This window comes from Grampus griseus (assembly GCF_964374135.1).
Source record: "Grampus griseus genome assembly, chromosome: 13".
Lineage (NCBI taxonomy): Eukaryota > Metazoa > Chordata > Mammalia > Artiodactyla > Delphinidae > Grampus > Grampus griseus.
Genome location: NC_139007.1, coordinates 38,479,865 through 38,505,430, shown reverse-complemented (window position 1 = coordinate 38,505,430; position 25,566 = coordinate 38,479,865). Strand labels below are relative to the sequence as shown.

Here is a 25,566-nt window from a genome sequence, read left to right as displayed (position 1 = left end):
AGAAATCTAAAGGAAAATTAGAAAATACTTTGAGACAATGAAAATGAAGACATAACATACCAAAACTCATGAGATGCAGCAAAAGTAGTGCTTAGAGGGAAATTTATAGTTATAAATGCCTACATTAAAAGAGAAGAAAAGTCTCAAACCAACAACCTAACTTCTATCATAAGACCGTGGACAAAGATAAAATTAACCTAAAACAAGTGGAAGGAAGGAAATAATAAGGATTAGAGTGGAAATTCATGAAATAAAGAATAGAAAAATAATATAGCAAATCAATAAAACCAAAAGTTAGTTCTTTGAAAAACTGAATAAAATGGACAAACATTTAGCTAAATGGACTAAGAAAAAGAGAGAAAACTAAAATTACTAAAATCAGGGATGAAAGAGAGGACATTACTACCAACCTTATAGAAATAAAAAGAATTATAAGGGAATACTATTAACAACTGTGTACCAACAAATTAGATAACTTGGATAAAATGGGCAAATTCCTAGAAGGACGCAAACCACTGAAGCCAACTCAAGAAAAAAGATAAAATCTGAACAGAAGAGGAGGGATCTCTTCAAAACTCATTCTATGAGGCCAGTATTACCTTGATAGCAAAATCAGACAAAGACACCACCAAAAAGAAAACTACTGACAAATATCTCTCATGAGTATAAACACAAAAATCCTCAACAAAATGCTAGCAAACTGAGTCCAGCAATATATAAAAAGTATTATACACCACAACCAAGAGAGATTTATCCCAAAAATGCAAGACTGATTTAAAATCCAAAAATCAATAAATAAAATACACCATATCAATCAATAGGATAATGGACAAAAACCACATGATCATCTCAATAGAAACAGAAAATGCATTTGACAAAATCCAACACCCTTTCATGATAAAAACACTCAAAAACTAGGAATAGAAGGGAATGTCCTTAATCTAATAAAGGGCATCTAAGAAAAACCCAGAGCTAACATCATAATTAATGGTGAACGACTGAAGTCTTTCCCCCAAGCTCAGGAATAAGTCAAGGATGTCCACTCTCTATGATAGACTATACCACTTCTATTCAACATTTCACTGAAGGTTCTAGACAGGAAATTTAGGCAAGAAAAATAAATAAAAGGCTTTCAGATTGAAAAGGGAGAAGTAAACTATCTCTATTTCCAGATGATATGATCTTATATTTAGAAAATCCTAAGAAATCTACTAGTAACTATTAGAACTAATAAACAAGTTTAGCAAGGTTTCAGGTTTCGAGATCAATACACAAAAATCGATTACAATCACCATTGTAAAGCAATTATACTCCAATAAAGATGTTTTAAAAAAAATCAATTACATTGCTATACAGTAGCAATGAACAAACCAAAAAGGAAATTAGGAAAACAATTCAATTTACACTAGTTTAAAACAGAATAAAATGTTTATGAATAAATTTAACAAAAGAATTGCAAATTTTATACACTGAAAACTATATAACATTGTTGAAAGGAATTAAAGAAGACCAAAATAAATGGAAAGACAGCTGTTATGAGTTGAATTGTGTCCTCCAAAAAGATGTTAAAGTACTAGCTCCCAATACCTGTGAATGGGACCTTATTTTGAAATAGGGTCTTTGCAAATGTAATTAAGCTTAGATGAGGTCATACTGGATTAGAGTTGTCCCTAACATGATAACTGGTGTCCTTATATGAAGAGGAAATTTAGAAACACACACACACACACACACACACACACACACACAAGGAAAATAGCATATGAAGCTAAAGGCAGAGACTAGAGCAATGCACCTACAAGCCAAAGAACTCCACCAGAAGCATGGAGCAGATTGTCCATACTGCCCAGAAAGAACCAAACTGCCAACACTTTGATTTCAGACTTCTAGCCTCCAGAATGAGAGAATAAATTTCTGCTTTCTAAGATATCAGTTAGCAGTACTTTGTATGGCAGCCCTAGAAAACGAATAAAACATTACATGTTCATGGATCTGAAGACTTCATATTGTAGTCCCCAATGTGATTTATAAATTCAACACAATCCCCATCAAAACTCCAGATGGCTTCTTTGTAGAACTTGACAAGCTGATCCTAAAATTCATACGGAAATTCAAAGGGCCCAGAATAGCCAAAACAATCTTGAACACAAAACAAAACAAAGCTGGAGGACTCACACTTCCTAATTTCAAAACTTAGAACAAAGTTATGGCAGTCAAGACAGTGTGGTATTGACATAAAGTTAGACAAATAGATCAATGGAATATAATAATTGAGAGACCAGAAATAACCCTTTACATTTACAGTCAGTTGATTTTCAAAAAGGGGGTCAATACAATTCAGTAAGGCAAGAATAGTCTTTTCAACAAATAGTGCTGAGGCAGCTAGATATCCACATGCAAAAGAAAGAAGATAGACCACTACCTCACACCACATATAAAAATAACTTTAAATTAACCAAATACCTAAATATAAGAGCTAAAACTATAAAACTCTTAGAAGAAAACATAGGCATAAATCATTGTGACCTTGGATTAGGCAACAGTTTCTCAAATGTGACACCAAAAGCATAAGCAACAAAAGAAAAAATAAATTGAACCTCATTAAAATTTAAAAGTTTTGTGCTTCAAAGGACACCATCAACAAAATAAAAAAAAAAAAAGAATGTGAGAATATTTTTGCAAATCATGTATCTGACATGGAACTTGTATCTAGAATACATAAAGAACACTTAAAATTCAACAATAAAAAGACAAATGACCCAATTTAAAAATAGGCAAAGTATGTAAAAGAATGAAATTAGAACATTTTCTTATGTCATACATAAAAATAAACTCAAAATGGATTAAAGACCTAAATGTAAGACCAGAAACCATAAAACTCCTAGAAGAAAACTAGGCCAAACACACTTTGACATAAATCTTGTCAATATGTTTTGGATCTGTCCTCTAAAGCAAAGGCAATAAAAGTAAACAAATGGGATCTATTTAGATTTAAAAGCTTTTCCACAGCAAAGGAAACTATCGACAAAATGAAAAGAAATCAATAAAATATAAAACATAAAGCAACAGAGAGAATAAAACAAAGCTGTTTCTTTGAGAAGATGAATAGAACTAATAAAACTCTCGCTAGCATAATCCGGAAAAAAAATAGAGAAATTTGTACCTTTTTTAAAAAAAACTTTTTATTGTGGAAAATTTCACACATATATATACATGTAAAGACAACAGTATAATAAACCTGATGTAACAATCACCCACTCAATAGATGGCCAATCTTGCTTCAACTATACCTCCCCCTAATTCTCCCACCCTGGCTTATTTTAAAGCACATCCCATACACTGTATTATTTTATCTGTAAATATTTTAGTTTTTGACTATGCTTATGACTAAGTAGATAAACCTATATGTTCCATGTCATGATGCTAAGAATAAAATTTAATCTGTAAATGTCAAAAATGTCCCCAACAGTCTTCTTCCCTTCCCCAGACTTAAGAATTAACCATATCAACAGTCTGAACCTCACGAAACTAGTTTCTCTAATTACCAGAGGCAGAAATCCTGTTCCCCGCCCTCTGAGGAACAGACTTCGGGAAGGCCTAGTCTGGTCTTGTTGAAGAATGGGAAACTGACCTTTCATTCACACTGATTGACAGTGAACATTCAGGCATGTCCTGGGGTTTGTACCTGGTAATTGTAGCCGGTAAGCAGGCAGGCACATAGCCAGAGTCTCTCTAAACCACTCACCCAAGAATGATAAACATGACCTGTTGGGATCCTCGTCCTGATCAGGTGCTATATGTCAGCTTCACAGGCCAGCAAAACTTAAACTTCCAATGAGAATATGCTATGTTGTCTTCTGTTTTACTCAACTGTCTCCATATGGATGCGTTTCTGTGTCTTTTGCTGCCAAATAAATTTCACATTGTTTACCTGTATGGTATCTTCTCTTCAATACCATCATGGCTCCACTGTGACACCATGCACTAGTGTCAGAAGTAGGACTGATATGAATGGAGAAGACTCTAAAAGACACATGAGAGAATTCAGGGAACTGAAGGGAAAGTATAGCAGGCCCATGTTTGGCATCAGTCCATAAAAACTTTGGTGTAGGTGACCAGAGATCGACTGTTTCAATGGGGTTATGCACACAGCCTAACCTATGCAGGGACCCTGGGCAGCCTAGTCCATGGAACTGAAACAAATCACAGTCTAAAAGGAAGGGGGGACTTCCTTGGTGGCAGAGTGGTTAAGAATCCGCCTGCCTATGCAGGGAACATGGGTTTGAGCCCTGGTCCAGGAAGATCCCACATGCCGTGGAGCAACTAAGCCCACGTGCCACAACTACTGAAGCCTGCGCGCCTAGAGCCCGTGCTCCACAACGAGAGAAGCCACCGCAATGAGAAGCCCACACACCGCAACGAAGAGTAGCCCCCGCTCGCCACAACTAGAGAAAGCCCATGGGCAGCAATGAAGACCCAGCACAGCCATACATACACACACACATACATACATAAATAAAAATTTTAAAAATAAAAGGAAGGGAGCCAGACTTAACAATTTTCAAGTTGCTTCTATTGGCAGGTGTTTCAGAGGTTCTTCAGTGGGAACTGAAATAGGAAATGACTGGGCTGGTACTCTGATGAGAAAAACTAAGACTGAAACTGCAGATTCCAATGTCTGGGGCAGAAACACCTGGAATGGTAATGATGGGGGATGAGGAGAAGGTCCCAAGATGCCCTAGAGACTCTGCTGAACCAGAAGGTGGCAACGTTCCAGGCAGAAGACAGATCTCTGTCAAAGTTTTAGGGATGAGAAGATATGACAAACAAGCTAAGAAATGTTTTAAATTTTCATCAATGGTTGTTCCAGTTGGGGGCAGGGTAGTATGTGTAGGGAATATCACAAGCAAAAAACAAGAAATTTTTAATTGTGGGGAAGTAAGTTGTAACATGCATGAGTTCCAGTCTTTGTTTTCACAGACCTTTCTTCTAAAACAGAGCTGTACCTTGAAGCTGTGTGTTTTTAGCCAGCAAACTTTTTTTTAAAAAATGGTGTTCAAAGATACATTCTTAGAAGTAATTTCCTATTTGGAATAGATGTTTCCCAAGTGGAAAATTAAGAGTACTTGAGACATGAAGTTTCCATTAGTAAAAGAAATTCCTTAAAACTGTTCAAAAGATGAAGGGCTTCCCTGGTGGCGCAGTGGTTGAGAGTCCGCCTGCCGATGCAGGGGACACGGGTTCGTGCCCCGGTCCGGGAAGATCCCACATGCCGCGGAGCGGCTGGGCCCGTGAGCCATGGCTGCTGAGCCTGCGTGTCCGGAGCCTGTGCTCCGCAACAGGAGAGGCCACAACAGTGAGAGGCCCGCGTACCGCAAAAAAAAAAAAAAAAAAAAAAAAAAAAGATGGATGAACACATGTACTATGTTAGCCAGGTAAGAAAATGTGACTATTTGGTCTCTGTCTGAAAAGTTGTAACATATTTTTCATCATTTCAGTATGATCCATAGTCCCCATATACATGGAATTGAAATGGTCTTGAGACAATTTAATTGAGGGATTAAATAACTGAATAACCCATTCAGATATAATTTTGTTGAAGTGGTGGATGACTTTGGTGGATAGGAGCCAAATGAAATAAAGGGAGAAAGTCTGGCTTCTTTAAGGTTAAAAGTCTGATAAATGTCCCCTGTGAGGAGAGACAGTTATCCCTGGGTCTCTCACTCACCCACATTCTTGCCAAGTATGCAAGGCCCTAACCATTTCTTAAAGTGTATTTGCAACGAGAAACCTTGAGGGATGAGGCAACGTCTCCCTTGGGAAAAAAGCAGTCTTGCTTACTTCTGACTATAAATTGGTACATTCCCCAAACTCAGAGTTCCTCTCCTGTAACACAACTCACTGCCTATGCAGGCATCCATCTGCGCCCTCAGCAAAACTCCTCTTCCCTTCTCTAACGGGACTCTGGAGCAAGGAGGGAACTGACTCAACATGCTATCTGTGCCTAGAGTAATAAAATCCTTTGTCTCTGACGCAGGTTTCTTGTGTCTTCTGCCAGCATTCATGAAATAATACAGGCAAAGCTATTACTTCATAAGTAGGGTAAAATCAAATCCAAGGCCCAACACCTCCCTCTACCCCTTTTGGTTCAGTTTAAAATATTCCACTGAGGCCATGGCTTCTATGTTGGGGGTAGGGTGTTTGTATGTGAGTATGGTGGAGATATGGTGCTTGAATAGGAAACCTCTCCTCAACTTCCTTCCTTCCTTCTTTTTAGTAGAAAAAAAGAACCTGCACTACTCAGCTCCTGAATGAAAAAGGAAAAGAGACAGAGAGTGAGGGTGAGTCCAAGGTGACCTGACTTCCTCTTTCCAGGAAAACATAACCCTTCACAGAATTTACAGCAAAATGGTCTGGGGCAGCATCCCATGGACCCCTCGGCAGTGGTGTTTCCTGTCAGAAAAGAGATGCTCATTGTTGCATATATAAAATGATAACCTCTAGTGTCACCAGCCCCATAGTAGAGAGCTAATCTGAAGCAGTTAAATTCTCTGGAAGGCACGGGATGGGGTCTCCTTTGGCAAACACCAGGTAATTCAAAATAAATTACTGGTCCAAGTCTCCACCCAAGTGCAAACAAGAAGCCCAGTGTTTGGTTGACCTGTATGGATTTTGGCAAACCATAGTCCACTCATGGGGAATCTTACTGAGCCCAATCCGCCAAGAAACCAGTAAGAAAATGACTTTGTGCTCACCTCTGGGGAGATCAGTTACCACAGAATGAAAAACTGGAGAACCATGGGATGTTTTAATCTATGCAGAAGTTTGGATTTTTGCACTCAAGCTCTGTGGCTTACAACATGCTAAATTTAAATTCTCTTTTGAGTTAGTTTTATGTGAGATTAAAAACTTCTTGAGATGAGCCAAAAGCAACTGGAACGTTTTTATAAAGGTACTCTAGGATTTCTAAATTTAATGTGATATAAAACTAAAACTGAAATAGATTACATATAAACATACAATGGCTTGTATGAATTAGTTCTTGTGTAACTCAGACAATATTATGAACTATAGAAATTGTTCCATGTCAAATTTTGGAGCAGTTTTTTAAATCTCTGGTAATTCTTGATATTATATGAATTATGTTTTGGGACATTTTAGATTGGCTTTTGGAAAGTTAGACTAATAAAATACTGAATTAATGACTATTTCTATTTAATAAAGATCATATATGGGATTCTGCATATATGAAATTCTGAGATAATGCGTGATGTTCCCCTAGAGGGAAGCTAGAACTTTGCTTTTCTTTTTTTTAGTTGGGGTGCCAGTGAGATTGACAAAGGGAGTAGTCAAGACTTGTATATTCAGGAACCAATTCCAGATGTTTAGGCAGAGGGTAATAAAGAGAAATACATGCTTTAATTGGGCAATATATAGCATGGCACATTAAAATCTGTTATAGAGGGGAAAGTAATGTTTTCCTATAGGAACAAGATAAAACGAAACCTAATTAAATCAGAAATGTTAACATGACCCAAGGAACTTTTCTTTTACTCTTTCATGAAAGAAGTTCTACCCAAGGGTTCATGTGAAACAATACAAATGACATCCCTAGCATCCCATCTGGGTATCTAATACTATTTTCCCACTTCTGAGATGACTTTAATTCCTAATTCTCCTCAGGCACACATATCTGCTTTCCCTCTGAGGTGTGCCCCCAGGCTCTATATTCTTGATTATCAGACTATGATAAAGCTCTTTTGATGTTAAATTCATAAATAAATCTACTTTCCTAGGACTTCCCTGGTGGCAAAGTGGTTAAGAATCTGCTTGCAATGCAGGGGACATGGGTTTCAGCCCTGGTCCAGGAAGATCCCACATGCCGCGGAGCAACTAAGCCCGTGCACCACAACTACTGAGCCTGAGCTCTAGAACCTGCGAGCCACAACTACTGAAGCCCGCGTGCCGCAACAACTGAAGCCCACGCTCCTAGAGCCCATGCTCCGCAACAAGAGAAGCCACTGCGAGAAGCCCGTGCACCGCAACGAAGAGTAGCCCCTGCTCGCCGCAGCTAGAGAAAGCCTGCACGCAGCAACGAAGACCCAACACAGCCAAAAATAAATAAATAAATAAAATAAAAATTAAAAATAAAAAAAATAAATCTACTTTCCTCGAAGGTTAAAGAATTTACATATTTTTAAGAAAGCCATTCTAGAGTTTCACAGTAGCCTTTGTAGATTCTAGTTTTCTGGACTCTGGGACGTTGTTAGATTCTGATTTCCTCCAGTACTTGTTTAAAGTACAAACCTGAATTTCGATGTGTTAGAACTGTATTACATTTTTCAGGAAGAGGAAGAGGCAACACAGAGTAGGTCAGAGAGAAAGTGGCTCTGCTGAAGCAAAAGCAGCCTTTCCAACTCCTGTAAATTCCACCGAGACCTCTCTAGCACCCGGAAACAAATTTCATGACTTAGAGTCAGGCAACCATCTTTACTGAAAGAACTTCCCTTTAGGAAAATGTTTTAATTCTTCCACATAAGGATATACTTTGTGGGAAAACAAGGAACAAGGATTTGTTGAAAAAGAATAAAAGGAATAATAATAAATTAATTTCTAAGTACCATACATCTGGCACATCAAGAAACAGGTAACAAAGCTTCAGGGAAATCTTGTGAATATCAGAAAAATAAAAAGACCAGAAAGTACAAACATAAAAGAAATGGAGAGGAAAAAGTCCAAGTTAAAGCAGAAAAAAAAGTGTTCTAAGAATTTTTCAAAATTATAAAGTATTTAAAGACAAAGTACTTAAGGGCAGATGAAGAGCCTCCTATAATAATCATCAGAATCTGAATAATAAACTGAAACAGTCCCCCTGGTACACTGTAAAGTATGCAATTTTAATTATGTGATTTTTCTAGCTAATTTCTGCTTCAAAAACAGTAAAGTACTTCTGCTTACAAGGTGGCAGAGACAAGAACTTTTCTGAACCTCTCATATGCACGTTGTCATCAAAATTTAAATTAGCAGAAACATGCCTTTGAGTTAAATCACAATTAGCCCTTAGACAGACCTATTTACTGAGAACCCACTAGGTGCCCAACACTAGCAGCATACACTAAACAACACTTTGCATTTGTAAAGCACTTTTTCCTTTTCAGGTTCTCACAACTGACATTTTTAAAACAAACTATATTTGTTTTTCAGCATTAACTACACATGCTGAACACATCTATTATTATAAATTGCTCCTACTCAGGAGTGTCTGAGTTTTTTTAAAATTAATTAATTAATTAATTAGTTTTTTGTTTGGCTGCATTGGGTCTTCATTGCTGTGCGTGGGTTTTCTCTAGCTGTGGTGAGTGGGGTCTACTCTTCATTGCGGTGCGCAGGCTTCTCATTGCAGTGGCTTCTCTTGTTGCAGAGCACGGGCTCTAGGCACACGGGATTCAATAGTTGTGGCACGTGGGCTCAGTAGTTGTGGCTCACGGGCTCTAGAGCACAGGCTCAGTAGTTGTGGTGCACGGGCTTAGTTGCTCCGTAGCATGTGGGATCTTCCTGGGCCAGGGATCGAACCCACGTACCCTGCATTGGCAGGAGGATTCTTAATCCCTGTGCCACCAGGGAAGCCCGAGTCTGAGCTTTTAAAAGACAAAATATATCCAGTTGTACTTGTGTATATATATTTTACATAGTTATGTATGGAAGTCAATCAACAATGATAAATACAAACAGACTGACAAAATAAAACACAATTTTCAGAGAACAGAAATGATACATTTGTCAGAAGATGTCCACAAATAATTAATTACTTGAGCACAATAAAGATATTCTCTTAATACTAGAGTTTCTTAAAAAGGATACTCATTATTTTCTAACCATCTGTCATCACTCCTCCCCAAAAAACTAATTAGGGTTTCCACCAATCACACATTATAAATCATGCAAATGTGGATGGCAGAAAACACAGTTTAAAGAAGTTAACATTATAACATTTTGTATTTTAAAAATCACAGGCTTTAGAACTAGGCTTTCATTTTCTAATAATTACCCTGCTTATTTTTCTCATCTTTTCCTGATTAATTATTAGATATTAAACTTAGAAAATGAAAATTAAAAAACAACTTACAGGTAGTAGAGTTCTCCTGCAGCAGGAAGTTCCCTTTTCCGATAATCTATCCCAGAATCTAGCTGGACAGTATTACAGTATTCCTACAATCCAAACACATAAAATATCTTTTTAAACAAATGGTAGCTTAGAATTATAATCTTTCTGCTATCCTATATTTTTTTAATTTTTCAAATTTTCCTCAATAAAATAATGAGTTTAGGACAAAACAATAGAACTCATGTAAGAATCATAAATGTTGCAATATTAAACATTTATTAAGCCAAAAATATCAGTTTAATAAAATTAAGATTTGTAGCATGCCTTCCTCAAACTTTGTTAAAACTGTTCTGTCAGCAAATTCCCCAAATAACCGCATTAGATTTTTTTTAATTCCAATTTCCATTATTCTGAAGTGAGAAGCTGGAGGCTATCAGAAAAAATAACTCATGGGTCTTAAGCATCACAATGGGAGACAGTCTAAGAAAGCTGCATCAGAACATTAGCATCCACATTTTAAACTGAATGATCGTTCTAAAGTGATGCTATAGGTATACCTGCCCTTCACTTCTAAATGATAGCCACTGCCCTTGTTCCTTAGCTCCCTCTCCAGCCATCAATGTCTTCAGAGTGCTTTCCTACTATGAATGCTTCCGTTCAACCCGAATGGTCCTGTGCCACTGCTGTCCTTGTCTCCTCCCAGTTATTCTTTCCTTTCCATCCTCTGGGGTGCATGTATGCATAGAAACTCCCATACACACACACACACACACACACACACACACACACACCTTAAAATTCTTACTATGGAAGCAAATGAACTTTTACTACACCTATGTCGGTCAGTTGGCTTTTTGGGAAGATATACACACACACACACACACACACACACACACACACACACACACACACACTCATTCCAGTAGAACAGTGGTAAGCAAGAGTTCTCAGAACAATTCAAGTAACATTTACAGGCTGATCTTTTTGTTTTCATTCGAAATAAAAATTGCATTAAGAAAACTCATGAGGAAAAACCATATTTTAACAACTTTACTACTTTTATTAATGAAAAACTGCATTTGGAAGCTAAGGTAATTGTGGTGGATTATATTTTTCAAAGATGGCGGCAATAATGTCTCCATCTCAACAGGTTGTGACGTTGACCTTCTAACTATCATGAAGTAGGGTCTAGGGACTTCCGTAGTGGTCCAGTGGCTAAGACTCAGCACTTCCAATGCAGGGGGCCCAGGTTCGATCCCTGGTCAGGGAACTAGATGCCACATGCTGCAACTAAGATTTCGCATGCCATGACTAAAGATCCCGCATGCTGCAACTAAGACCTGGCGCAGACAAATAGATAAATATTAAAAAAAAAAAAAAGAAGTGGGGTCTATGCTCCCCACTTGAATCCTGTGGCTCTGGTGAAAATGATGCTATTCAATAATATCTGATGTGACATTTGAGGCAGCTTCTTTCTTGTTGGCTAGAATACTTGCTCCAGAACCCTAAACTGCCAGGTAAGCATCACCTGTCTGAAAGCAACCAGGAGAGCTTAAAGTAGCCCATAGAGAGGCCTTGAGATGACATGAAGACAGAGGTGTTGAACTGGTCTCCAGCTGTTCCAGTTGTAGCCACTGTCATAATGAGGGAGCCAGAACTGTCAGCTGAGATTTTCTCAAATCCCAGAACCACAGAAACCAGAAGAGATAATAGTGTTATTTTAAGCCTCTAAATTTTGCAGTCATTTGTTATGCAGCAATAGATAATCAGAAGAGCACTATCTGGGCACACTTGGGATGTAGCAACATTCTTCCTCCCTGAAATTACATCCTGGGTTGTACTGCTATGTAAGAGCTCTTCATCATCTGTACTACAGGGAAGAGATTGTACACAGTGGCAGCGAGAATGCATTTCTCCTCCTCCTATGCTATGGCTGCTAAGGGCTCAGGGAAGTAAAATAGGGTGATCAACCATCCCTCTGAGACTGAGAGGTTTCCCCAAGACTGAGGATTTTTTTCCTGAAAGCACCACTTTCAGTACTAATACCACGAGAGTCCTGGGCCACCCTTGGAGTGAAGACCAACTGGCCTGGAAGGCTGGAAAAGCTACAGCATTTTGATTTATATATTAGCAATTGTGAATTAGGTTAGAATAAAATAATCCCCAACCCTACAAAGCTAAGCTTTTTTTTTTTTTTTGCAGTATACGCGGGCCTCTCACTGACGTGGCCTCTCCCGTTGCAGAGCACAGGCTCCGGACGCGCAGGCCTAGTGGCCATGGCTCACGGGCCTATCCGCTCCGCGGCATGTGGGATCCTCCCGGACCGGGGCAAGAACCCATGTCCCCTGCATCGGCAGGCGGACTCTCAACCACTGCGCCACCAGGGAAGCCCAAAGCTAAGCTTTTTGACTACACATTTGAAGAACCACCCCTGAAGCTAAGAGAGTCACGCCACTGTGCAATGCTTGGCCTAAGCAGCCACCCACACCTCCCTAGCTCATCATCCCAAGTGGCTCAAACCTACCCTCAGGGCTCAGGCCCTTAACTCATCTCACCAGAAAGAAATACAGCATTGCCCAAATACATGCATTCCACTCTCCCATTGCCTTAGAGACCTGTAAAAAAAAAAAAAGGTATAGCTATACATCTCTCTTCTCAACTTTAAGTTAATGTAGGAAACCTGGGAAAGGAGACATTTCCTCCCCTGACCCCTGCTATAACTGTGGGGCTCAGCCACCCAGTGCAAAGAAAGAAGGAGATGCACTTGTTCAGCCAGCACTTCTTTCTCTCTCTCTCTCTGAGGGAAATCTGTCCTGGTTTGGTAAGGGCCAACTATTCATAAGCTACCTATAATACAGACAATATACTACATGGTGGAAAAGTATATTCACGTAAGTGTATTTCCCCAGGTTCTCTATTTCTTTTAAACAACAATTTATCTTATATTACTCAATATTCCTAATTTAGTCAAAAATTATTCTTCTTTATTTTTTTGCTATTAAAAAAATAAGGCTAATGAAAGTTATACAAGCTTCAATTTCTCCTTCTGGGTAACGAACTTCTCTCTCATATAAGTGATTAAACCCTACCGAATGATTGCATTTGTACATTCACTAATCACCACCAAGGAATACCTAATCAGCAGCATAAGAACTATAACCAAAGCCCTTAGATGTTAGCCCTTAATTGTCTGAAAAATACTAACACTCAGTTTATATTTTTAAAGAAAAATAAACCTCAAAATTTCTGATCTTATTCACTTAAGCTAGAGTCTTCAAACCACTGTGCAGAAGGGTGCAGGAAAGTGAAAACTAACTTTATTTCCAAGTTGAGGATGAATCTAGTCAAAAGGGCCTGATCTCTAAGCAATTTCCTAATTTCCAGGGATATTTACAAGACCTGTGACCTCTTACCACCAACCAATTCAAATGCATAAAACTAATCAGCCAGCAAACTGAATTTATTTTAAAATGGTTTGTATATTTATGTATACAAAGGACAAATACAATTACACAAGCTAAAAATGCAATTAGGAAACTTGAGGAGGAAAAGGAGGGAGGTTAATTCACCCTTGGGAGCATATTCATGAGTCAAAGGCTTTTGACTTTGGAAAGAAAAGTATGCCACTAAAAGAACTGTATTCCAACAGTTTGCATTTTCCTCAACATCTATTGTGTGTATTTTTAGCAATTCTTAATAATACCATTAGAAAAACAGCATCTCACAAAATAACTTTTTATAGCTTCCAGTCTGGCTTTTCCCTTCCCAGTTGGAACAAAAGAACAATAAATATAGTGGAGAAAAATCCTTTAAAAGTACAACATGTTAACCTCGTCAGCAAAGACTGAAATAATAAAGATTTGCCTCCCTTAAATACTTCTATTATAAAAGTAATATTGCTTACTCTAGAAAATTTGGAAAAACAGAAAAAACAAAAAACCAACCACATAAATCAAAGTTTTATGTTTTATCTAAGTGATGACATTAAATAGGAATTTAAAGATCTAAATTATTGGTGTTTTTCTTGACAGTATTCAACTGTTAGGTTTTATACATTTTTAATAAGTAAGCATAAAAGGAAAAAAGGTTGAGAGGTTTTCTAGTTCTAGGATATAAAATATTTTAATAGCTAAGATCTATCTTTTTGCTTAATTATTAAAAATTGTACCTTTTAAACTAAAAAAAGAGACACATGCTTTTTGTAAAAAATTCAAATATCAAACATATAAAAATAGAAAGTTTACCCCCTTCTCATAAAAAAGTTTGCTTATTGCTTATATCCTTCCAAGTTTTTCCTTTACACCTAGAAATGATGACAGACAGAAAGAAAAATTGGGATCATATTACACACAGTTCTAAGCTTAATCCTTTTTGATACCTTAAAATTTCTGAGAGAAATAACTATTTAAATACTGAAAAGCTATACTGCATACTGTACTATTTTGTTTGTTAAAAATACAATTCCATAAGTAAACAACAACTAAGAGTACAAAAAGAAATACTGAACCAAAAAAAGGGTGGGAGACTGGGTGGGGATGTCTTTTTAAATTCTATTTATTTATTTATTTTTTTTGTGGTACGCGGGCCTCTCACTATTGTGGTCTCTTCCGCTGCGGAGCATAGGCTCTGGACGTGCAGGCTCAGCGGCCATGGCTCATGGGCCCAGCCGCTCCGCAGCATGTGGGATCCTCCTGGACCGGGCACGAACCCGTGTCCCCTGCATCGGCAGGCGGACTTTCAACCACTGCGCCACCAGGGAAGCCCCTTATTTATTTTTTGAGGCAGCTATACATTCAAATATACATACTGAAGCAGCTATACATTCTGACAGCTGCTTCAGTCTCATTTAAAATAATCATGTGATACTACTTCTAAGATATCAATGATATATAAAAATTCAATACATACTTTTAAGCCTTTTATAATTTAAGTATAACAAATACAGAAAAGTATACAAATAAGTGTCCAGTTCAATCAAGAAATAGAACATTACTAGCACCTCTGAAGCCCCCTTAGTATCCTCTTTTACCTTTCCAAAGGTAACCAGTATCCTGATTCTAGCATCATAGAATTTTGCCTGTTTCTGGAGCTTTATATAAGTAGAATTATATAGTGAGTATTCTTTTGTGAATGGGCTCCTTTATGGTTTACAAGATTCATCCATCCACATGTTTTGGTAGTTGTAGCTTATTGATTGTTGTATCATACCCACAATGTGAATATGCCACAATTTATTGATTCATTCTAGTGTTGATGGACATTTGGGTTGCTTCTAGTTATTAGCTCTTTCAAATAATGCAGGCACAAACATTCTTGCACATGATTTTTGGTACATATGTGCACATGCTCTTGCTGGATATATACTGCCTAGAAGAGTAACTGCTTGATCATAGGATAAGAGTATACTCAGCTTTAGTGAATATTGTCAGTTTTCCAAGGTGATTGTGCAACCTTCACTCCCACCAGTAGTGTATGTACATTCGTTAGTATGTATCAGCTACTGGTATAAAGAAATACAATTGATTTTTGAATAGTGCCCTTAGATCCAGCAGTCTTAGAAACTCACTTATTAATGTAATTTTTTGTATACTGATCTCCAGGATGATACTAAAGATGTTCCATATATTTCATAAGTATGCTGCATTGATTTATTCACAAAAATGTACACCTATGGTTTAACAAGTCCCCTGCAAATTCAATATTTATTTTGAATCATCCTAACAATCATCATTGAATACTATACACTGGGCACATCCCTGGTAACTGGAGATACAATAATGAATAAGATACAGCTTTAGCTCTGACAGTCTGGTAGAATTCAGATATTTTCCTCAAGTTATCATATTCTGCTCCTCCCAATCATAGACTTAACTTTTCAGAGTTGATTAGTCTTCCACCAATTGCTTAGCTATGTGATTTTAGCCTGTTACTTAACCTCTCTGGATGTCAGTTTTCTCCTCCATAAAATAAAGGAATTGAATCATGATGCCTGTCAGTCTAAAATTCTTAACATTATTGCTGAAGTTATCTCACTTCAGGGCTAAATTCTTCTTTGGGCTTTTAGAGTTTTGGAGTCTACCTCAAGCCACCTCAGCTCCTTTGCTTTCTTGATCATCTCATGCTCCAAAGTAAATAAAAACATTTTTTTTTCTCCACTGCCCCACTCCTCCTTCCCTGGCTACCCCAGTTGTCTCTGACACTTAAAACACCCACACCCTATCACTGTAGCAGGTAAGGTCTGTGTCTCTTTTTTTTAATCAAGCAATTTCAGAATTTCTCTCCCCTGCCAAAGGCAGGAAAGGAAGATATTTAACAATTGCGAAGTACCTATTATGTGACTCAACTGTGCCAGTCAACTGAGGTGAATTTCTCATTATAATCCTCACAATAATCATACACAGAACAAAGTAATCATTTTTATATCCCTATTTTACAGTTAAAGAAATGTATGAGGGAGGTTATTACTATTTTTTTTTAATCACTGCCATGGGTTGAATTGTGTCCCCTGCAAATTCATATGTTGAAGGCCTAATCCTAGTACCTCAGAATGTGACAGTATTTGTAGATAAGAGCCTTTGAAAGGTGACTGCATTAAAATGAGGTGTTTATGTGGGCCCTAATCCAATATAACTGGTGACACAGACGTGTGTGCACAAAGGAAGGACCATGTGAAGACGGAAGGAAAAGAGAGCCATCTACAAGTCAAGGAGAGAGGCCTCAGAGAAAATCAACCCCATCAACACCTTGATCTTGGACTTTTAGCCTCCAGAGCTGTGAGAAAATACATTTCTGTTGCTTGAGCCACCCAGGCTGTGGTATTTTGTTATGGTAGCCCTAGTGAACCAATACAATCACTAATACTCTTGGTCCATCAATAAGCATACAGGAAGGCATTTTTTAAAAAAGAGTAAAAAAGGAAATAATAGTTGTGAGATTAAAAAACAAAAAAAAAAAGCCAGGACTGAAGCTAAAAACCACACCTATATATACTTGCTTCTAAGCTGAGCCACAAATCTTACCCTTTCTGCAGCTACAGTTGGAAGGGAAAACAGTTTTCCTTTGAATTCATAGAGCTCCAGAGAGGCCACATAGTTTGTAGGTAGCTGAGCCATTATTTGCCCAGATCATTCTTGCCCCCAAATCCATGGTCTTCCCACCATGTCACACTGCTTTATTAAGCAGTAGCCACAGGTTCATTTTTCTTTCACCTTATACAATTTACAGGATTAATTTTTGCTCCCCAACTCCTCCATCCCTGTCCCAAAGTAATTACCTCTGCCCAGTATAAATATGCTAATTACTCTTCTAGAGATCCATGCTGTATGATTCAATTTTTAAAAAAATTTTTATTTATTTATTTGGCTGTGCCGGGTCTTAGTTGTGGCACACAGGATCTTCGTTGCTGCATGCGCGATCTTCATTGCGGCATGCGGGATCTTTAGTTGCAGCAATGTGAGCTCTTAGTTGCGATATGTGGGTTCTAGTTCCCCGACCAGGGATCGAACCCGGGCCCCCTGCATTGCGAGCGTGGAGTCTTAGACACTGGACCACCAGGAAGTCCCCGTACTGTATGATTCTATTATGATTTCCTTCAGGTATGTAGTCCAAAACTGTGTATGAGATATATGCAACGATACTAAATCTACACTTTAAGGGGTTGTATTACAGTAAACTTCCATTATATAGGACATTTTCTATGTTTAAAGTGTCTGGCCAACTCACAGTTCACTGTTTTTATGACCTTTACTTGATTATCTAAACTGATGTAGTCAGTCTTGGAAGGTAAACTCCAAGAGAGCAGGGGCTGCCTGCTTAACTCGGGGCACAGCACCATATACTCACGGGCCCACAAAGTAGGACTGGAGTCCAATGATGATGATGATCTCCCCTCTCTCATGAGTTGAAAAAGGAAAGTACAAACTAGTCTCTGATGATTACCCTCTTCTGCAAATTACACATGAAGATTCTGCTCATATTTTAAAAGATCTCATAATAAGACTACCATAAAACCAGTAAGAGAATTTGAGATGTAAATAAGTGGGTCTATCTTTATCATCAACATCATCAAAGAGCAAACAGATATATGGGTGTACCTTGTGCCAGAAACCATTCTAAACTCTTTATATTCCTCTTAACCACTCTAAAAGGTAGGCATTATTATTAACATTCTCATTTTACAGATGGATAAGGAAATAAAGCACAGAGAAGTTATGAAACTTGCCCATTGTAAAGAGCACAAAAGTTGTAGACTCAGGATTCAAACCCAAGCATTTTGCTTACAGTGTTCATATTCTTAACTACTTTGCCATGTTGCTACCCCAGGATATGTTCAAGCAACCAGGGCTCTTGCTTGGATATACAAAGCAATGCAAAATTCATGTGGGCTTATGGTCACCTTATCTTTGATAAAGGAGGCAAGAATATACAGTGGAGAAAAGACAGCCTCTCCAATAAGTGGTGCTGGGAAAACTGGACAGCTACATCTAAAAGAATGAAATTAGAACACTCCCTAACACCATACACAAAAATAAACTCAAAATGGATTAAAGACCTAAATGTAAGGCCAGACACCATTAAACTCTTAGAGGAAAACACAGGCAGAACATTCTATGACATAAATCACAGCAAGATCCTTTTTGACCCACCTCCTAGAGAAATGGAAATAAAAATAAACAAATGGGACCTAATGAAACTTCAAAGCTTTTGCAAAGCAAAGGAAACCATAAACAAGACCAAAAGACAACCCTCAGAATGGGAGAAAATATTTGCAAATGAAGCAACTGACAATGGATTAATCTTCAAAATTTACAAGCGGCTCATGCTGCTCAATACCAAAATAAGAAACAACCCAATCCAAAAATGGGCAGAAGACCTAAACAGACATTTCTCCAAAGAAGATATACAGATTGCCAACAAACACATGAAAGAATGCTCAACATCAGTAATCATTAGAGAATTGCAAATCAAAACTACAATGAGGTGTCACCTCACACCAGTCAGAATGGCCATCATCAAAAAAATCTACAAACAGGAGCTTTCCTGGTGGCAGTGGTTGAGAGTCCGCCTGCCGATGCAAGGGACACGGATTCGTGCCCCAGTCCGGGAAGATCCCACATGCCGTGGAGCGGCTGGGCCCGAGAGTCATGGCTGCTGAGCCTGCGCGTCCGGAGCCTGTGCTCCGCAACAGGAGAGGCCACAACAGTGAGAGGCCTGCGTACTGCAAAAGAAAAAAAAAAAATCTACAAACGATAAATGCTGGAGAGGGTGTGGAGAAAAGGGAACCCTCTTGCGCTGTTGGTGGGGATGTAAATTGATACAGCCACTATGGAGAACAGTATGGAGTTTCCTCAAAAAACTAAAAATAGAACTACCATATGACCCAGCAATCCCACTACTGGGCATATACCCTGAGAAAACCAAATTCAAAAAGAGTCATGTACCAAAATGTTCATTGCAGCTCTATTTACAATAGCCAGGACATGGAAGCAACCTAAGTGTCCGTCAACAGATGAATGGATAAAGAAGATGTGGCACATATATACAATGGAATATTACTCTGCCATAAAAAGAAATGAAATTGAGTTATTTGTAGTGAGGTGGATGGACCTAGAGTCTGTCATACAGAGTGAAGTAAGTCAGAAAGAGAAAAACAAATACCGTAAGTTAACACATATATATGGAATCTAAGAAAAAAAAAACTGGTCATGAAGAACCTAGAGGCAAGATGGGAATAAAGACACAGACCTACTAGAGAATGGACTTGAGGATACGGGGAGGGGGAAGGGTAAGCTGGGACAAAGTGAGAGAGTGGCATGGACATATATACACTACCAAACGTAAAACAGATAGCTAGTGGGAAGCAGCCGCATGGCACAGGGAGATCAGCTCGGTGCTTTGTGACCACCTAGAGGGGTGGTATAGGGAGGGTGGGAGGGAGGGAGACGCAAGAGGGAAGAGATATGGGGACATATGTATAGGTATAACTGATTCACTGTTATATAGCAGAAACTAACACACCATTGTAAAGCAATTATACTCCAATAAAGATGTTTAAAAAATAAAATAAAATGATTGAAAAAACCCAAAATTCATGTGAGCTTATTGGGAAGTTCTTGCAGTACTCTGTTAGCCTGCTGGGGAAAGTCCTACTTCTGTTGCTCATATTCTAACCAAGTAAGGCATCTAGTCTTGACGATTATCTGGAGAAGCAGCTATATTGCAATAACAGATTTATTTATTTATATACAACCTAGCTCCATACAAAAATGATACAGGGCAGCGTTTCAGAGACTCCGTCCAGCTATATTATACCACACATAACAAACTGGAAGTTTTCCTACAATAATTAAGATAACAGAAACAGATTTGGGTTTCAAGCCTGTTAAGTTCTATGAGACAAGGATCATATCTATGTTGTTTATTACTGTGTCCCCAGTACCTAGTACAGCATCCAGTACATAGTAAATGCTTGGTAAATACTGATTAACTGAACGGTTCATTAGCAAACTCATCTATGTGCAATGCTTAGGTATAAGTTGGTATGTTAGGAACTACAGAAAGAAGCCAACCAGTACAGTCCGCTGAACTTTTATGGGAATTGACTTAGCAAGATTCTTGCTAAAACTGGACTCAGCACGGATGGACACAGACATTGTAGGCCAAAGTTGAAGCCGAGTAGAGAATAGGGGTCAGAAGAGGCTAACTAAAGTATGGTCCAGGGAAGTCTTTGTTAAAACTCAGCTGAGACAGGAACTCAGCCAAGAAGTTCTGTCTCCTCCAAGTAAGAGTTCCATCCCTAAGCAGGATTTCCTCACACCAAAGAGATAAAACAGAAAATATTTCCACAACCATAAAACAAAAGTCCCGGGCTATGTTGATTAGGCTGATTATGCCCACCACAACCAATTCATGTAGCTTGGGCAATGGCACAAGCTAACTGGTTTAGGTTTGAGCTTCTTAAATCAATGCAAGTGGCAGGGAAGATGGAAATACCCTGGTGAGTAGACCAGTGGTTCTCAACACTGGCTGCATGTTAGCTTTAGCTGGGAATTATTTAGAAAGTGCCGCTCCACTCCCAGGCATTTTTGCGGGGGAGGATTTGGTTGGCTGAATTTGTCTCTTGTTTGAAGCTCCTTCAGCGATTCTAATGGGCAGCCAAGAATCATTGGCTCAGCCTAATTGGGCCCCACCTCTCATCAGTTCCATCCAAATCAAATGGCTACTACACAAAAGCAGAAAGATGAAATGGATTTGGGGGAAATAACCACAATGTCCACCACAGGTGGTAACTAAAGCCACAGGATGACGGAGGGTTGCTCTTTATGATCCTAGACTCACAGAGCCAGAGATTGGTAGCAATGATACCCTTCTTGTTTATGTTTGGATAAAGTGAGGTGAAAAGGAAATCAGCATTACTCTGCAATGGGGGTAATGGACATAAAAGCCTATGTGTTGTCAAGCACTATTTGAATGAACAAAGGAGAAAAAATAAAATAACAAGGAAACAAAGGATTGATAAAACTTAATGTGGGCTAGAGAAATGTTCTAAAGCTGGAGTAGTTTGAGTAGATGAAAAGGGTTTGGAACAAATTTGCCTAGAAAAAAAACTATGGGAATGTACAGAAAGGATAGAAGGAGACCTGGTGGTAAGATACTACAAATGAGTCCAGCAAAGGATTGCAACATCTCAAACACAATGACCATAAGTTTATAGATGACCATAAGTTTTCAACTCACATCTCCCATTGTAAATGAGGTGACATCTTTATCTTTTTGAACACCACCATGATTTGGAACATCCCAATATTCCTTTGAAATAATAAGTTTCTGAATATGTCACTAAAAATATTTTCAAAGTTAACTAATTACAAAAAATTAAAAAAGAAGGAGGCAAAGCACCAGCATCTGGTGGCACACCTCATCAAGCTCAGCAAATGTAGCACTAAGGCCAGCACAACAGTTGTAGGGTCTTCCTGTCAGTGTTTGGAACTTTGAGATGGAACCATGGTCCTTCAATCACACCACCACTCTTACCACCTCTAAAAGGAAAGGTGAAACAGCTGACTGTGGCAACTGCTGCTGTGAACCAGAGGTCTTGTTCAAAATGTCAATAACTTACTTTCTCCTCCATATGCTTTACCTTAGACATACTGATTTCTAGAAAATATGTGGACTCTAGTAAAGTATGGTATTTATCATCTTTAAGCTATCAGGAAACAGGAAATTGTGGAAAGCAAAAATCTGTACTGACTGTCAACCTGGTCAAGACTTTGAGTGCCGTTAGCTTATCAGTTTCCTGATAAGACTTAATTAATTTGGATGATCTAAGATATCAGTGTGCATCCCAAATAGCTATGTGGCAGGACGGTGAGCAACAGAATTGATGAAGTCGTGTCCTATCAAATTGTTTTGGCACAGAAATGGAAAACAAAACAAAGAATCCTAATTGTAAGAAGAGACTGTTTCTGTTCATCAGAAAAGTGGTAATCTTTGAGCCAAGGGATGGATGCTACAGAGAGGTTACATGTTTTCTATTTGTTATACAGAGGATGCCCCAAGGCCATTTAATCAAGAAAATAAATATTTAATCATGGTTATCTTTGTAAAACTGCCACAGAAGAATAAAAATTACAACAGCTACAATTTATTGGTAGTTAATTTTACAACAACCTATAAAGATAGAATTATTGGCCTCAATTCACCAATGCAGTACAGGAAATTTAAAAAGATCAAATATTCTGATCTCTACTTGTCTGGAGTTATTTAGCTCATAGGGCGCAGAAGACCTGAACTCAGGTCTGCAGACCATGTGCTCTTCACCATTACACATACCTCCTATGTTCAGAATAAGACACAGAACAAAACAAAAGTTCAAAAATTCCACCACCCTTAAATATTTTGGTAATTACGATTTTGCAATAACCTATTGCTGACTCAGTATGTAGAAGCAACTTCTAATAAAATTCCCAGAGCATATTACCTCAACTCCACATGATTTGTCATTTATTTATATCCTACTGTGTCATACAAGGGTTAATGTGGCTTCTTAAAAATATGGCATCTTACCATTTGTAAATTCAATTTTGCCATTTAATTATCAGTGACAAATAACGAGTAATTTGACAGAACCAACCAAAGCTTTAATTGCATAGAAACTTTGACTTAGAAATTCCATTTATAGGAATCCAACCTACAGAAAACATTGACTCATGCAACTAAAAATACATTTGTTAACAGGCTTTTTAAGCATTATTTAAAAAGCAAAAAACTAGAATAAACCTAAGTATAAAAAAACAGATTAGTTATAAAAATGATAGTGCAGCTATAATGTGAAATACAAAGCAGCCATTTAAAAGAATGAGATAGAGTCATATTTGAGATCAAAAGATCTCTAGGAGGGCTTCCCTGGTGGCGCAGTGGTTGAGAGTCCGCCTGCCGATGCAGGGGACGCGGGTTCGTGCCCCGGTCTGGGAAGATCCCACATGCCGCGGAGCGGCTGGGCGCGTGAGCCATGGCCGCTGAGCCTGCGCGTCCGGAGCCTGTAGCTCCGCAACGGGAGAGGCCACAACGGTGAGAGACCCGCGCACTGCAATAAAAACAAAAACAAAACAAAACAAAAGATCTGTAGGATACCTCCAAGGGATAAAAGCACAAGTCAGATTAAGATGTAACTATTACCCCACTGATTTACAACAAAACAAAACTGTATGTTTAGGCATATACAGAGACAGGTATGCATATAAATGCTTGAAAATATACACGAACTTTTTTCCAGCTTTACTGAGATATAATTGACATATCACACTGTGTAAGTTTAAGTTGTTTAACTGATACACTTGGTATATTGCAAAATGATTACCACAGTAGCATTGGTTAACACCTCCATCATCTTACATAATTACCATTTCTTTTTTTGTGGTAAGAATATTTAAGATCTACTCTCTTGGCAACTTTCAAGTATATAATACAGTATCCTTAACTATAATCACCATACTGTACATTAGTCATCTCGTAACTGAAAAGTTTGTAACCTTTAACCAACATTTCCTCATTTCCCCCACTCCCAAGCCTCTGGTGACCACCAATCTACTCTCTGTTATTATCAGTTCAGCTTTTTTAGATTCCACATATGAGTGATATCATCCAGTATTTGTCCTTCTCGTGTCTGACTTACTTCACTTAGCAGAATGCCCTCAAGGTTCATCTATTTTGTCACAAGTGGCAGGATTTCCTTCTTTCTCTTGGCTGAAAAATATTCCTCTGTGTGTGTGTGTGCGTGTGTGTGTGTGTGCCACGTCTTTTTTATCCATTCACCCATTGACACTTAGGTTGTTTCCACAGGTTGGCTACTGTGAATAATTCTGCAAGGAACATGGGAATGCAGATATCTCTTCAAGATAGTGATTTCATCTCCTTTGAATAAATACCCAGAAGTGGGACTGCTGTGTGATATACCAGCTCTCTTTTTATTTAAGGAACTTCCATACTGTTTTCCATAGCGGCTGCACCAATTTACAGCCCCATCAACATTACACAAGGGTTTCCTTTTCTCCATATTCTCCCCAACACGTATCTCTTATCCTTTTGAGAGCAGCCATTTTAATAAATGTGAGGTGATATCTCACTGTGGTTTTGATTTGCATTTCCCTGATGTGATTATTGATGATAAGCTTCTTTCCATGTATCTATTGGCCATTTGTATGTCTTCTTTGGAAAAATGTCTATTCAGTTCCTCTGCCCATTTTTTGAAGTACCCTATTACCAGTGTAATGTTGACTAGTTCTCCCTGCAGATCTGTTAGTATTTGCTTAATATACCTAGGTGCTTCGATGTTGCATGCATATGTATTTATGATTGTTATATCTTCTTGATGAATTGATCATTTTATCATTATAATGATCTTCTTATTGCAGTTTTTAATTTAAAGTCTATTTTGTCTGATGTAAGTATAGCTATCCCTGCTCTCTTTTGGTTTCCACTTGCATTTAGTATCTTTTTTCATCCCTTCACTTTGAGCCTAGGTGTCCTTAAAACTCAAGTGAGTCTCTTGTAGGCAGCATATAGTTTGGTCTTTTTTTTTTTAAACCATTTAGCTACTCTATATCTTTTGACTGGAGAGTTAACCCATTTACATTTAGAGTAATTATTGATAGGTAAGGACTTACTAATGCCATCTTATTAATTGTTCTATGGCTGTTTTATAGTTCCCTTGTTCCTCTCTTGCTGCCTTCCTTTGTGAAAAGATAATTTTCCTAGTGGTATGCTATGACTCCCTTCTCTTTATCTTCTGTGAATTTTTGTTTTGTGGTTACTGTGAGGCTTACACAAAATATATTACAGATACAACAGTCTATCTTACACTGATAACAACTTAACTTCAATCACATGCAAAAACTCTACCATTTTACTACCCGATCTTTTTTGTTTTTGATGTCACAGGTTTACCGATTTTATATTATGTA

The 25,566-nt window shown here is 38.2% G+C and overlaps 1 protein-coding gene across 1 annotated transcript in view; it reads right to left on the bottom strand.

Annotated features, from left to right (window-relative positions):
* Positions 1-25,566, bottom strand: part of AFG1L (AFG1 like ATPase) — a 192,919-nt gene that overhangs the window by 55,736 nt on the left and 111,617 nt on the right. Inside the window, exon 8 of the mRNA XM_082668890.1 lies at positions 10,127-10,209. Coding sequence (XP_082525016.1) covers positions 10,127-10,209 — 83 coding nt within the window. The remainder of the gene's footprint in view (positions 1-10,126; positions 10,210-25,566) is intronic.